General features: G+C 40.2%; 1 protein-coding gene and 1 non-coding gene across 11 annotated transcripts in view; both read right to left on the reverse strand.

Annotated features, from left to right (window-relative positions):
• Positions 1–12,842, reverse strand: part of CNOT1 (CCR4-NOT transcription complex subunit 1) — a 55,936-nt gene that overhangs the window by 24,219 nt on the left and 18,875 nt on the right. For 4 of the 10 annotated variants that reach the window (XM_030955703.1, XM_030955705.1, XM_030955709.1 and 1 more), the window contains exons 14-22: positions 11,882–12,001; positions 10,714–10,836; positions 10,327–10,478; positions 5,769–5,919; positions 4,207–4,408; positions 3,557–3,703; positions 2,325–2,449; positions 1,228–1,514; positions 300–378 (exon numbers count right to left, since the gene is read on the reverse strand). In XM_030955703.1, the coding sequence (XP_030811563.1) occupies positions 300–378; positions 1,228–1,514; positions 2,325–2,449; positions 3,557–3,703; positions 4,207–4,408; positions 5,769–5,919; positions 10,327–10,478; positions 10,714–10,836; positions 11,882–12,001 (1,386 nt within the window). The remainder of the gene's footprint in view (positions 1–299; positions 379–1,227; positions 1,515–2,324; positions 2,450–3,556; positions 3,704–4,206; positions 4,409–5,768; positions 5,920–10,326; positions 10,479–10,713; positions 10,837–11,881; positions 12,002–12,842) is intronic. The other 6 variants (XM_030955708.1, XM_030955713.1, XM_030955706.1 and 3 more) reach the window with 3 other exon arrangements.
• On the reverse strand, positions 5,304–5,439 carry LOC115908087. Its single transcript, XR_004061091.1, has one exon. It is a non-coding gene; the product is annotated as a small nucleolar RNA SNORA50 (small nucleolar RNA).

Below are 12,842 nucleotides of genomic sequence, written 5' to 3' on the forward strand. Positions count from 1 at the left end.
CACACTGAGGCACTTTAAAACCTTCATGCAGGGACATGCATGCACTGGTTGATTATGCAGTTATATTCAGGTAGCTGTTTCAACATAAACAACCCAAACAGATTTATGAAAGCAGGAAAGGCACCTTCACCTGTCTACCCTAGCCCAGAGCAAAAGCTTTAAGAAAAGGCATTTGATTCTGTGGATGTAACATGGTCTAAAATCACCACAGATGAGACTGCTTTTCCAAAGGAAAACAGAAATTTGCTCTAAAGAATTTAACACCATAGAAAGTTAGTGCTGCTTACAGACAAACTCACCTCCTGTAAATGATGTGGGAACTGTATAAAGTGACTAATAGAAGCCAAGTGCTGACAATACTGGGGATAGTCCTTCAATCTGTAAGACAAAACATGCATTAGTCACAAGCATAAGCCCACATCACAAACAGTATTAGAGAGAAACAACTATCATATATGCCATTCCCATTCTGCACCAAATAACTACTTCTGGACTCTTTACAGCAGCTGTTATAAACAAAGCATTTCCTACAAAATAATTTTTGTTGCAAAATCTATTTTAAATTAATTAATTTAACATTAAAGCACAAGACTTATTCACAGCAACTCATCTTTTCCTACATCTCTATACTTCTGACCTAGTACACAATTGCATTTATATCCAGTGTTTGCTACAAGATTACTGGGTAAGTTACTGGTAGTCTGGTTCAGTACAGTTTGAACAGCAAACCAGAGCACACCTCACACCCAGAGTCTTCTCTATCTGCAATTCGTAAGAAGTTTTGGGGAAGAACTTTTTCTGAGATTATTTAGCCATACTTTTCTGTGTAAAAGCAAAGTTCTAGAGCTCATCTCTCAGTCAGTCCTTCAGTAGTGAAGAGTGCAAATGGCACTTCACTGGAAAGCACCTGTGAAGAGTAATTACATTCACCCCATGTCTAACAAGCTGTTAGTTACCTCATCTAACTCAACACTCCACTGATTTTTATAGTCTAAGTAGTTTCAGCATCTCAGTTTGTCCCACGTTTATACAGGTAACACACTGAACATTTTAATTTAGAAAGGTTACCCTTTAACTAGCACATTCACACATTCTGTTTCAACTCAGTGTATCTCTGAAGAAATCCCAAAGCTGAGCTGTGCAATCTTGTACTGCATGATTAGAGCAGGTTCAAGGTTCACAAGACAATACAGGCACTATTAGAAGTGTACCAAAACCCACACTCACCTATTTTTAAATCTATCTAGTGCAGCTATACCAAAATAGTACATTTTGGATGCAAAAGGCTTTCGTAAGGCTTCAAGAACATAGCGCAGGGCCAGGCCCAACGCCATGTAAGTAACCAGTCCTTTCTCTATGATGCCCCCAAACAGACAGGCTGTAATGTGCAGCTCCTTGTCTGGGTACTGGGGGAAGAATCGATATTCCTCAAACAAGTTCCTCAGCATACAGTTAAACACTTCTCGTTCCCGTTTAATGTTGGAGTCCTTAAACCTCTGCAGCATTTCCAAGACCTGCAAAGAAATTGGAAATTGTTACCAACAGATTTACTTTACTTCAGCCCTTTCCCATGTTCACATTTCATCAGGGTTTGCAACTACTAAGGTACATTGTGCTACCACAACCACAAAGTAACTGCTTCATTTTAGACAGCAGGCAGACACTACATCACTACAACCAGCTTCCTCTTCAGACTTTAGTTCTCTTTTAAGCAACTGTCTTAACACAAAACTTTTTTGTGACCGCCTACGTCATTACTTCCAAATTAGAAAAATTAAAATTAATGTTGTGTCTTCCATAATTTATAACTGTGCAAATATATTAAAGTAAATTTGAAGTACTTCAAAGAGTAAGTACATCAGACCAATAATTACTCTCATAGAGACTAACAAAAATAATTATCAAAAGCTCAGAAGGTAGAACTTGTGACACTTTTATATACTTAGATCTTGTAGTCATTTTTACATAGTTTAAAACCAAATACATTTAAGATAATTTATACAGACTATTTAAAGGCACTTTTTAGCACTTATTTTCAACAAAAAAGCTTCCACACCACACAGAATCTTTTCCACTTAGAAGCATTTTAGGAGTGTTAATTAAACATCTGAAGTCTTCAATCCAGACAAGTCAAAGCTGAATGTAATGAACAACTGCAAGTTCACTGTGCAAACAACTTTGACCAAGCAAAAAAGCAATACTGCAGCATCCACCACGAGCCCTTTACCATTTCCCACTAAAAGTAATACATGAAGGAATAATTATGATCCACTTTATTACAAGTTTCTGGACAGGTGCTGTAACTGCTACAGAAGGGAACTCACCTCATCCACAGACATGGTTGGGTGTGGTGGATGGTTGTAAATACGCTGGAAGTAGCTGTTTGCCTCATCATCTATTTCTTTGCTAAAGTGCTGATTAGCCTCTGGCCACACCTGAGATAAGTCAGCTGTTAAAAAAAAAGGAACAGGTATCATACTCAGGACAACTTCAGACAGTCAGGATTTCACCTAGTCCTTTTCAACTCTTCCACCAATCTATACAGAACTGTTAGCTCTTCTGAAGAGCAGGATATTTAACCTTCCCAGTAGACAGGAATTGCTATTTAAAAATCTGTTATGCTATATTTCAATATGCTATATTTTTTCAAAAAACTGCATCCTAAGATAGCATTAACCTCACAGTGCTCTACTCCTAGAACCCAGTGCCTCCCAAGCTAACCTCAGCTGACAGCTAAATAACTGAATGCAGAACAGTCTAGAATAAAGCATGCTACACAACACGAACATGCACACGAACTTGCACACAAACTTTCAGGCCAGCCAGTGAGCTTCCAACAAGTTTCTGTTGAATGCTGAGGACTCAGAATATAAAGCAATGGTGATTACAGCCACCTCCACTGTACATCTGCAGAGATAGGTAACTCTGCTGCTATTGCATACAGCTCCTCTGCAACAGCAGTGTGGAAGGTTTAGCATATGGCTGTGCTTCCTGTGCATTTGACTGCTTCAGCATCTCACTGTGAGCATGCTGCAGAGGCATAAATTAGTTAAGGATAATGGCTTAGTGTTATGAACCCGATTATTCCTTTCAAAAACTATCTTTCCACCAACTTTTTGTCTTATTTGTATCCAATGTTGCAGTCTATTTCACTGCTTCACCTGGTTTAACCAGCTCCCTACCCAGGTTTAACCTTGTTACAAACAGAACAAGATGCCCTGGTACCATGCACATACAATTCTCTGCCAAAAGCAGAACAACACTTTTGTTCAAAACACAGTGCAGCAGAAAAAGGACAGAAACACACTATTCATGCAAATCCATAGCACATTATATTTTTATGCTAATGGGTTCTTTTTTAACACCCCCCACCCCCAGACATTTGGCAAGCTATTAGGATACATGTTTAGAAGCACCTTTTTCAGACTAATATAATAATGCAAGAGCCACACTTCTAACATTGACCACCTACAGATCCAAGCTTCCCCTGAAGGAAACACAGATTAACTGCAGACCACAGTCACACTTCACAGCCACAGACAACACTACCACTTACAAGGTTTCATCTTACTCTGCTGGAATGTAGGCTGGTTCAGTCCAGATGTGCTCAGCTTCCTTTGCACGAATGGGTCATTGTTCACTGCAGGAAGGCCCAGGGCTCCAGTTCCTATGCCAGTCAGGCTACCCGTAGTAAGACCACCTACTGAAAAGCAAACCTGTAGTAAGACCACTTACTGAAAACAAGCAATTGGTCATCTCATTGCACCCTCAGAGTATCCACTTACCACTCCTCATAGCACTTATCATTTCCAAGAACTCAGAGCTTTATAGCCTCATTGCTGTCTAATATCAAGCAGTTTTAACATAAGCAGTCCTCCATCTCTGTCCCAACCTAAAATAAGGCTGCTATATTTGTCAAAACACTCATCCTCTCAACTCAAACCTCTTACCTATTGCAGCTCCAACACTCTGAAGTACTGTTTCAGCAACGACCCAGGAGTGAGGACTCCACTTCATATCAGAGTGTAACTCCCTTCCCTATGACACAGCTGTTTGTCCAGTGTGACTTCCCACCCTTAAAGGGAAGGAAGCACCCAACCCTCCCTTAAGGGGTGGGCTGTCACATTCAGTATTTCCAACCACAGCAACAACAGTGCCTTAGCTGTGCCATGTCAAAAACAAACCACTCCACCCAAAGAGCAGTACCTGGAAGCTGTGAGGAAAGTCCTCCGATGCCACTGAAACCGGTTGTCTGGTTTTGGGTGGAAAGAGGTGGGAAGGCTTTTGCTGGTGACTGAGGAGTACTGAATGCAGAGCCCAGGTTTGGAGGGAAGCCTTGCATGCTCTGGGTGTGGGGAGCAGCTGAGCCACCTAAACTAAGAGAGGCCATTCCTGCAAGCGAGTCGATCTGAATGAAGAAAGGAAAATTATACAGACATCCATAAACCACAATCCAGATGATTTTTGGCATGTTTTGTACAAAGACGGCTACGTATCAAAACATTTCTGAGAAAGCTCTTCTGCACAGTTACTGTAAATTTTGAAGTCACCCAAAAGATCAGTTTGTCTACAGAATGCACTCTTATTTTTCTTCTGCAATCCCATGAAATCCTATTCTCTCACAGGTTCTACAGAAATCCTGATTGTTCCACAGTCTGTAGTTGAGTGTAACATAACAGTAAATGCTTACAATAAGTAGCATTTACTTCTACTTGCAGATTTTTGTACTAGAGTAGTTTATGCTCTGCAGTTTGCAACCTCAGACCCCACCTCAAGACTCAGAAAGCTCTTTCAAACTTAAAGAGTATTTTTGACTGTCTGAAGGACCCTACTATGCCAACATTTCACAGCTAAATACCTGAATGAAGTCTACAATAAAAAACATTAAGACCTGGTTTATGAATAGGAGTGAAGGCACAATACAGTCTGCCAAAGCAGTAAGTTAAAGAACTGACTAGGAGCAGCAAAAAATGGTATTATCTACCCAGAAGACAACATGACTACAGAGCAAAAATTGCTGCTGTTTGTTCATATGAGTTATTTGTAGCAGGATGCCAAGATATTGGTACATCTGATGAACAACTTCAATGAAGCAGCAATTCACAAGAAACCAGAGTCTGCATTTAGTTTATATAAGCTACCGACAATTCAGTCATTCTTAAATGCTGAATTGTCACTATTTAATGTGAAGCACTTTTCACCAGTTAAAAATCTGCCATTGAATGTAACTGCTAGAAGCAAAACCTGTCTGCAATGTGTTGCTCCCAGAGGAGGAAGGGATGATGAGTGGCAGGGATTAACTGAAATGTACCTTGTTTTTAAAAGAGCAGTTCAGTTGAGAGCTGAAGAGCCCCAGTTATAACAAGTCCTTATGCTCTAGCACTGTGGCTTGGCCCGTGAAGCTACAAACAAGACACATCAGGTTCAAAGGCAGTGCTTAATTCTCAGAAGTCCTAGTAAATTTTAGCACTTTAAAAGAAAGCCTCAGTTATTCAAAGTAAACCAAATATCTGTCCCTCCTCAGTGCTCCCATCCTATAATACTTCACAGTTACTTCTTACAGACATCAGTGAAGTGAAAGACAGTTCTGAACTACATCCCTCAGACATCATTCTCTAGTTACAAGCAAGCTATCAAGACATGCAAGCACAAAACTACGTGAGCCAGGTGATGTTTGACTTAGTCCTGCAGAAAGAGCTCAACTAGTACAGCAGAACTAGCACTAAATCAACAGCACCTTCTGCAAATGCAGCATGTGACTGTTGTACCTGCACAGGAGAGATGGCATCCAAGCTGCTGGCGCTGGGCGGGCGTCCCTTGGGCATGACTCCAGGCGGGGGCTGCCGAGCCTTGTTCATGACATTGCTGCAGTTTGCTACCATGGTGAGGATGGTCTCTGACAGCTCCTGAGAAACACTCCTGGGATGGGGAAGGACAACAGTGAGCCACATAACGTTCACAAAAATAAGGTCATTAACTTATTTGATTTTCCTAGAGAAATTGAGGCCATATTTCACAAAAAGAAACTTCAAAACAACCCCAGCAAAAAGTTACATTTTGTTATTAGAAAAACTTGCCTTAGATAATTTCCCAAGAGAAACAGTTATATTTAAATAGAAAAGTTTAAACTGTAGTTCTACAACAATCTCCAACAGACTATTACTTTGTTTTTGATGATCCAAATACTCCTTTACAGTTACACCAGCAAGTAAGGGCTTACAGAAGGCTGGGATATGTACTACATGGCTCCAACAGGTTCCTGGAAGAGCCTTTGTCTGCTATTGTCCACTTTACAGGCTATATAACAGCTTAGCCTCAGAAATTAAAATACAGATAGTAACTCTGTGATCCCTTGTTCAAATCTGCCCCTCAAGGCTTCTTCCTGTACCAAAACTTCACCATTTATGGTTACTGTCATTCTGAATCTCATTACACACAAGGTCTCTCTAAAAGATGAGATACATGGGCTATGTACTCACAGACAAAAAAAGAAGAGGTAAATACCACCACCTGCTTCACTAAAACTCATCTGTCTACAGACTGAAAGACGTGCTTCACACACTGGCATTAAACCCAAACAGAGACAAGAAATTTAACTATTCAAGGAAAATATAACCAAAAAACATCAGAAAACTCAAACTTAGGCACAAAGTCATTGCACAACCCAGAGCAGCCAGTACCTCTTTCCAAAGTGTTCCATGTCTGACTGCCAGGTTCCCAAACTGGAAGGAAAGCCAGCCCTGTTGCTGACTTACCTAACCACAGACATAATAACAGAACACTAACATTTTCCTTTTGGAAAAAACAGCCAATTATTTATGCTTTCCTGAATTTCAGTTATATCTCTTTGGTAAAGACAGATAAAGTTGCAGACTCCTTCCTGTAATGGTGCAACTATCCTAATACAGCTTTGTTGCTCTGTTAACATTGTCTGAATATTCCTCATTTCAATTAAATTTTCACAAACTTTTAGAGCTCAACTCTTAGGATGAGGGGAAAAAGAACAAAGGAACCATGCTGGTGCTTAAGGCAGAAGAACTGAAGATCAGCTATCAGCTTTGGCAGGTATCCTGTCATGGGACACACAGAATTAGTTAAGGGCATTCAGCTGATCTCCAGAACCAGTGATCCACTATGCAGTGTGGGGAAAATCCCCCCCATGAGAGATGGCAATCTGGGGAGGTACCATGGGTGACCAGGCTTCTATACACAGCAATGGACATGTTAATAACTGTTTCACAAACTTGCTCCTTTACACTCTTAACATCCTCTCACCAGAGCCTTGTTTCAAAGACTTCAAAACAAACAGCCTCGTAGGGAATGTATGAAAATGCAATCAGAAATCTACCTTCAAAAAACCCCAAAGAGATTTCTTTTTCAGAAAGTGCAACCAGACCTGAAGACAGAGCTCTGAGCTTGGTACACAGTAGAGTCAGTACCTACAGTATGTATTTGCCCTCACCTGAGCCACGGTCCCAGAAATCTCAACATTTAAATGTGTGTATGACCAGCTGAAATGTACCACAGGATTTTTTCTGATGCAGGAGGCATTTCAAGACCATACAGCACTTCAGCCATGGAATGGGTCAGGGAGTCTACAGTTCACATGTGGTTACCAACCTCAGTCTTTTCCCCTCCTCCTTTTCGGGGGGTTAAATTTGCAGTTTTTATGCTTAAATACTACAACATGCTTTTGCAAAACAAATTCCAACTTGCTGTAAATAGATAATATGGCAGTCCAGAATGAGGACAAAGACAGAATTACAATCCCTGAGTTGGATATTTATGGTGACTGGTTAGGCCATTTGTGCTTTGGAAAGAACCACTAATGTTTTGTCCCATCATCTTGGCAAACTTTTTAATCGTGTCAAGAGACACACTGCTGTATCAAGTTGCAAACATCACAGTATTTTTAGATAGCAGAGAACTGCAGGTTTTCTAAAAAAACTCCCAAAATCCCAAACCAACCAACCAACAAACCCAAAACCCACAAAAGAAACCAGTCTGCATTTCAGGCAAACGAAGCTGGAGGGCTGAGAGCCAGGGATCAGAGTCTAGAGCAACAAAACTGTCACTGTAAGGGAAGTTCCAGCTTGCTGGAATCACACATTCATTTGTCTTACTCTTTTTTCCTAAACACTTTCTTACAAAGTGGGAAGAAGCCTTTTCATTCCTGAGGCACAGGTACACTGAAGCTCCTTCCCTGCTTGAGACTGAGAAGACTTCACTTAAAGACTGAGAAGAAATGACCATGCCCCACACTGACACCCTTGGCCCATGCAGGACATGACTGTGTGGAGAAGGCACTGCTGCCCCTCTCAACTCACTGCAGCTCCACAAGGGAAGGACTTCTCATAAGCAGCTTGTTAATAAATTACATGGTTGGTCAGCCTGTGGTGCCTGCAACCAAGCCTGACTTCACTGTAAAAACACTCAGTAATAGAAGGAACACTGATTTCTTTTTGAAGACTCACTGTTACATGATGCCACAACTGCAGTGTTCACCAGTGATAAACAAGCTCCACCAAAAATAAGTCTCAGAACATGCAGGGACCTGGTGGCTAAAAAAAAAGTGTCTCCCAGGTCACAAAACAAGACAAGAACTAACTACAGCCTAATTAAAGAGCAGGCTCCTAAACCAACAGATTTAGGAGATGGTAGGCTTCAGTTAGTGAAGTGCAACTACCCTCCCAAATGTACTTCATATTTACTGTGATTTTAACCTGCTAGTCTTTACAATGCCTGCTTCCATTTGTGACTGAAACCTAAGCTAATCAAAGCAATTGCTTCATTAAAGAAATCCAAGCTTTTTCTTTCTAAAGCTCAAAGAGAATAACTAATAGAAAATGACTGCAAGTAGGTCACATTCTTGTATAAAAGGGAATAAAGTAACTATAAAAAGAAACCAAAGGCTGTGAGAATTGTGCCAGTAGAGAACTAGTGGCGTTTGTAATTAATGGAATAAATAAAACTCGGTAACACATTAAAATTCAGAACACAATGACATTAGATGCAATTCAAATCTACAGTTAACTATTAAACCTCTAAAACAGAGACACTGCAGCATGCAAAAGGAATATAAGTTCATTTGAGAACTACAGTCTCAAAAGATGCACTTTGACTTCAAAATTAAGAGCTATCTTTTCTGACCAAAACATGTGCTAGATCATTTTATTTTAGAAACAGCCGTTGAACTTCAAGTGCAGAGGTTCCAGCAGAAAACAGGAAGTCTTTTCTTTTCTCCTAAAGTCTTACAGGTACCTCAACTTCTCTTTCAGTTCCAATACTCATTGTGACCAACTCTAGGCTAGTACTAATTTCCTACTATCTACATGAGAGCCATGAATCATCCTGGGTACCTTTAAAGATGTTTCTTATCACTTTCAAGACCACACTGGCTAAGCCAAAGGACACACTATAAAACCCAGATTATGTAACACACACTTGGACATGCCAGCCTCATTTGGTGCCAAAATGTAGCAGCAAAACAAGCCCTATCTCCAGCTTCCAGTCACTCTGGCTCACACATTGCACTATGCTGCCTCTCATTACCTCTGAAATATTGCTGCAGTTCAACACACCTTGATCTGACAGCACTAAGAAACAACACCACAGATGTTTTACAATTTTCAGTCACATTTACTATGTGTGTATATAGCATTTAAAGACTGATTTGTCCAACTGCAGTTTCCATCAGCCCTGTATTCCACCCCTGCCTCTAGCAGCTCTCAAATCCAAACCCTTTTCTTTTGACTTCAGCTAAACAATCTGATCTGCAAAAGATGTTCAGTATTTTCCATCTTTGACTACTTCGAGTCTCAAAGATAACAGAAGGTACACATATCTAGTTTCAGTCTCGATTACACAATCACCACTCCCCACTTTTCTCCTACACATCAGGATGGCATGAGTCCTTTCCGCCAAAACAGTTACCACACAGAAACATTTGGTTAACACAATCACAAAATCTGTTATAAAGCCACTGTTTTCCAAGATGCTGTCCCATTCTGTAGCCATGGCCTGGATTCCTGTCTGAATTACAGTCCTATATCTATCTACTCATTAACAACTGATTATCTGACTAACCAGACAGCCTCCAGTCACCAAGATCAGCTCACTTGTTTGACAATAGAGACAATACTCAAGCTCTTGTGATCTAGCCTACAACAGAAGTTTAAATGCAAAATTAAATGTACTCCTGCACCTATCCCTGCAACTTTATACGCTCTCATTAACCCCATCCTCCACAGGAAATTCCAAACCAGCTGTGACAGAAAGCCAGCTGCAAATGGATTACTCTTTCAGCATAAGCAATGTAATTCTTACCCAGCACAAGCTTGCAGACAGGCCAACATAGTTGCCAAGGTTTCTGGAGGAAGCTGAGCACTTTTGGGCTGATCCTTTTCTGGAGCAAGTCCACCCAGGATAGATGGACATCTTCTCTTTAAGAAAGTCATACAGGCCTGGATGAAAGGTTCCTGAGGAAAAAAAAAACTTATCTTAATCTCCCAAACCACATCCAAGACACTATTTCAAACTTGGCAATTGCACCATGGAAAGAATTGCACTAAGCTACTATAGTTCAGTAAAAAAAGTTGAACTATCAGACTATGGACACTTTTGACAACTTTAACGCTACTTAGAAAATTATTAAAGTGACTTAAGTTAGTCACTGACAAGAGTAAAAAAATAAAGAGAAAAATCCTGCTTTACCCCATGCTCCCGAATTTTATCTGTGAGCCATTTGTCAAGTTTGAGGTATTCCCGTCGAGAGGCAAGTGCAGCAAGGTCAATAACAAAGGCAAATGGAGTACCATTTAGCAGCATTGACAAGGCCTAAAGAAAGAAAATCAGAAGACTACTAGTGAAGACACACAGATACCCATTCTGCTTTCTTTTCTTTTTAGTTCCCATACATGTTTTAGTAAAGAGGTCTTATTATGACATGCTGCTATGCTTTCTTTCTCAACAAAGATCGGTACTATCAACTTCACTTATAGCTCGCTTGTGAGACAAATAAGCAAGAGCTCTGATTTGAAATCATGACTTCACCTTCTTTGAAGTGACCTTGTGCTGACAGTTTTAAATTCCTCTGTGATATTAAAAACCACCAGCAAGTGGTCAAGAGCTACCAAAGTGATATTGCTACAAAGTTAAGCAGAAGAACCTAGCATTCTCCTGCAAACAGATCTCAACCACTTCAGAGATACTTGGAATATATCTGCTCCAAGAGGTCATCTCTGAACACTGTAATTGCTACTACAAAACTGAGCTGGTGCTCTTGCACTTTGAGACACACAATTATTTTGCACCTAACTTTAGGAAGCAATAAAGGCCCCAAAGAAGTTAGTCACAACTGCCAGTCTTTTGTCAATGTATAAAATCTAAGAACTAGTAGCATTCTCAAGAAATCTCCATTCCACTATGTTTAGCAGTGCCACCTTCACACAAACATCTGACAATTTCTACATTCTCATTTCAATAATATTCAAGGTCAATAAAACAGTCAAAGCTCTTCCTGGATTCACACTACATTCACGCAGCAAGTAGTTCTGCTGTGCTGCTTCCCAAGGTACTTGTCTGCTAAGCCATGATAACCAACCCCACTGCAAATACCAAGTGCAATGTCTTGGGCTCACAATAGAACAGGCTGGAAGCATCTGGAGTCAGATACCACAACACAGCAGAAGAGTACTTTAAGTCACATGAACCTAGGCTTTTTTTTATGATGAGGGACAGCAGCCACAAATAAATTCAGACATGCCTAAACAATGTAATCTTTACTAAATTAGTCTAAGTTAAGCTTAGCTTTCATTAAAAGATGAGCAAGTCTGCATAAGGCATCAGACAAAAAAGAATGGCAGTATTTTGAAAAACTCACCTTCAAGTCTTGCGCCACATCAAGAATACGTGACAATTTTGCCTGGTCATACTGCTCCCCTCTCATGTACCATTCTGCCATGGCATGCATGATAAGCTGACGAATTGAAGGAGATTGACCCTGAGGAGAATTAAATTAGGATTGTACTTCATGATTCTAGTAACAGAATCAATTATGTGAACATTCAACAGGGTATTTTACAACTAAAAACCTTAACATACAAACATATTTACTCTTTAGCTTCAGAACTTGTTTCTGATTTTAACTCTTTCTATGCAAAACTGAACTACCCAGGAGCTACAATTAAACGATGTAGCTGACTGCAAGTGGTAGATACATACATCCCCAGCTCTTTCCTACCACTGTCCAGGACCAATTCCTCTCTATCACAGGCAAATCACTTTCAGACTACACAAATATTTACAAAATGTTATGTCTGACAGGATGTCCTGAAGTGAAAATTCAGTACCACACTTTAAAAAGGAAAACACAGTATCTAGATCATTGCTCATAAAGGAGCAATTTCAAAATACAGCACAAGTAACATTTTTATGGCACCAAGGGTTTTGTTTAAAGGAAAAGCGTCATGCAATAGCACCATGTCCCATGGCAATTATCATTCAGTGCCCTGATCTCACACCTACCCTGCGGAAAAATTGCCTCTTCTGCCATTTCAAGACCACATGCAAAAAGCACTTCACATCTATTCTACCCCCCATCTTTCAATTTAAAGACTTCCATCAGGAAAATATAAAACATTCACAGCATGACCTCAGAGGTCAAGCTTCATGGCATTAACTCTACTCTAGATGAACAGGGAAACATGTTTGCTAATAAAGATTCCCTCCGGCCCCAGAGACTTCCTCCACTTTAAGTTTCACATGATTTCTGTTCATTTAACTACTAATGCACACAATGATGAAGGCCACACCAAACAAAACATCTATTAGAAGTATGGGAT

The sequence above is a fragment of the Camarhynchus parvulus genome, chromosome 11 (assembly GCF_901933205.1).
Source record: "Camarhynchus parvulus chromosome 11, STF_HiC, whole genome shotgun sequence".
NCBI classification, from domain to species: Eukaryota; Metazoa; Chordata; class Aves; order Passeriformes; family Thraupidae; genus Camarhynchus; species Camarhynchus parvulus.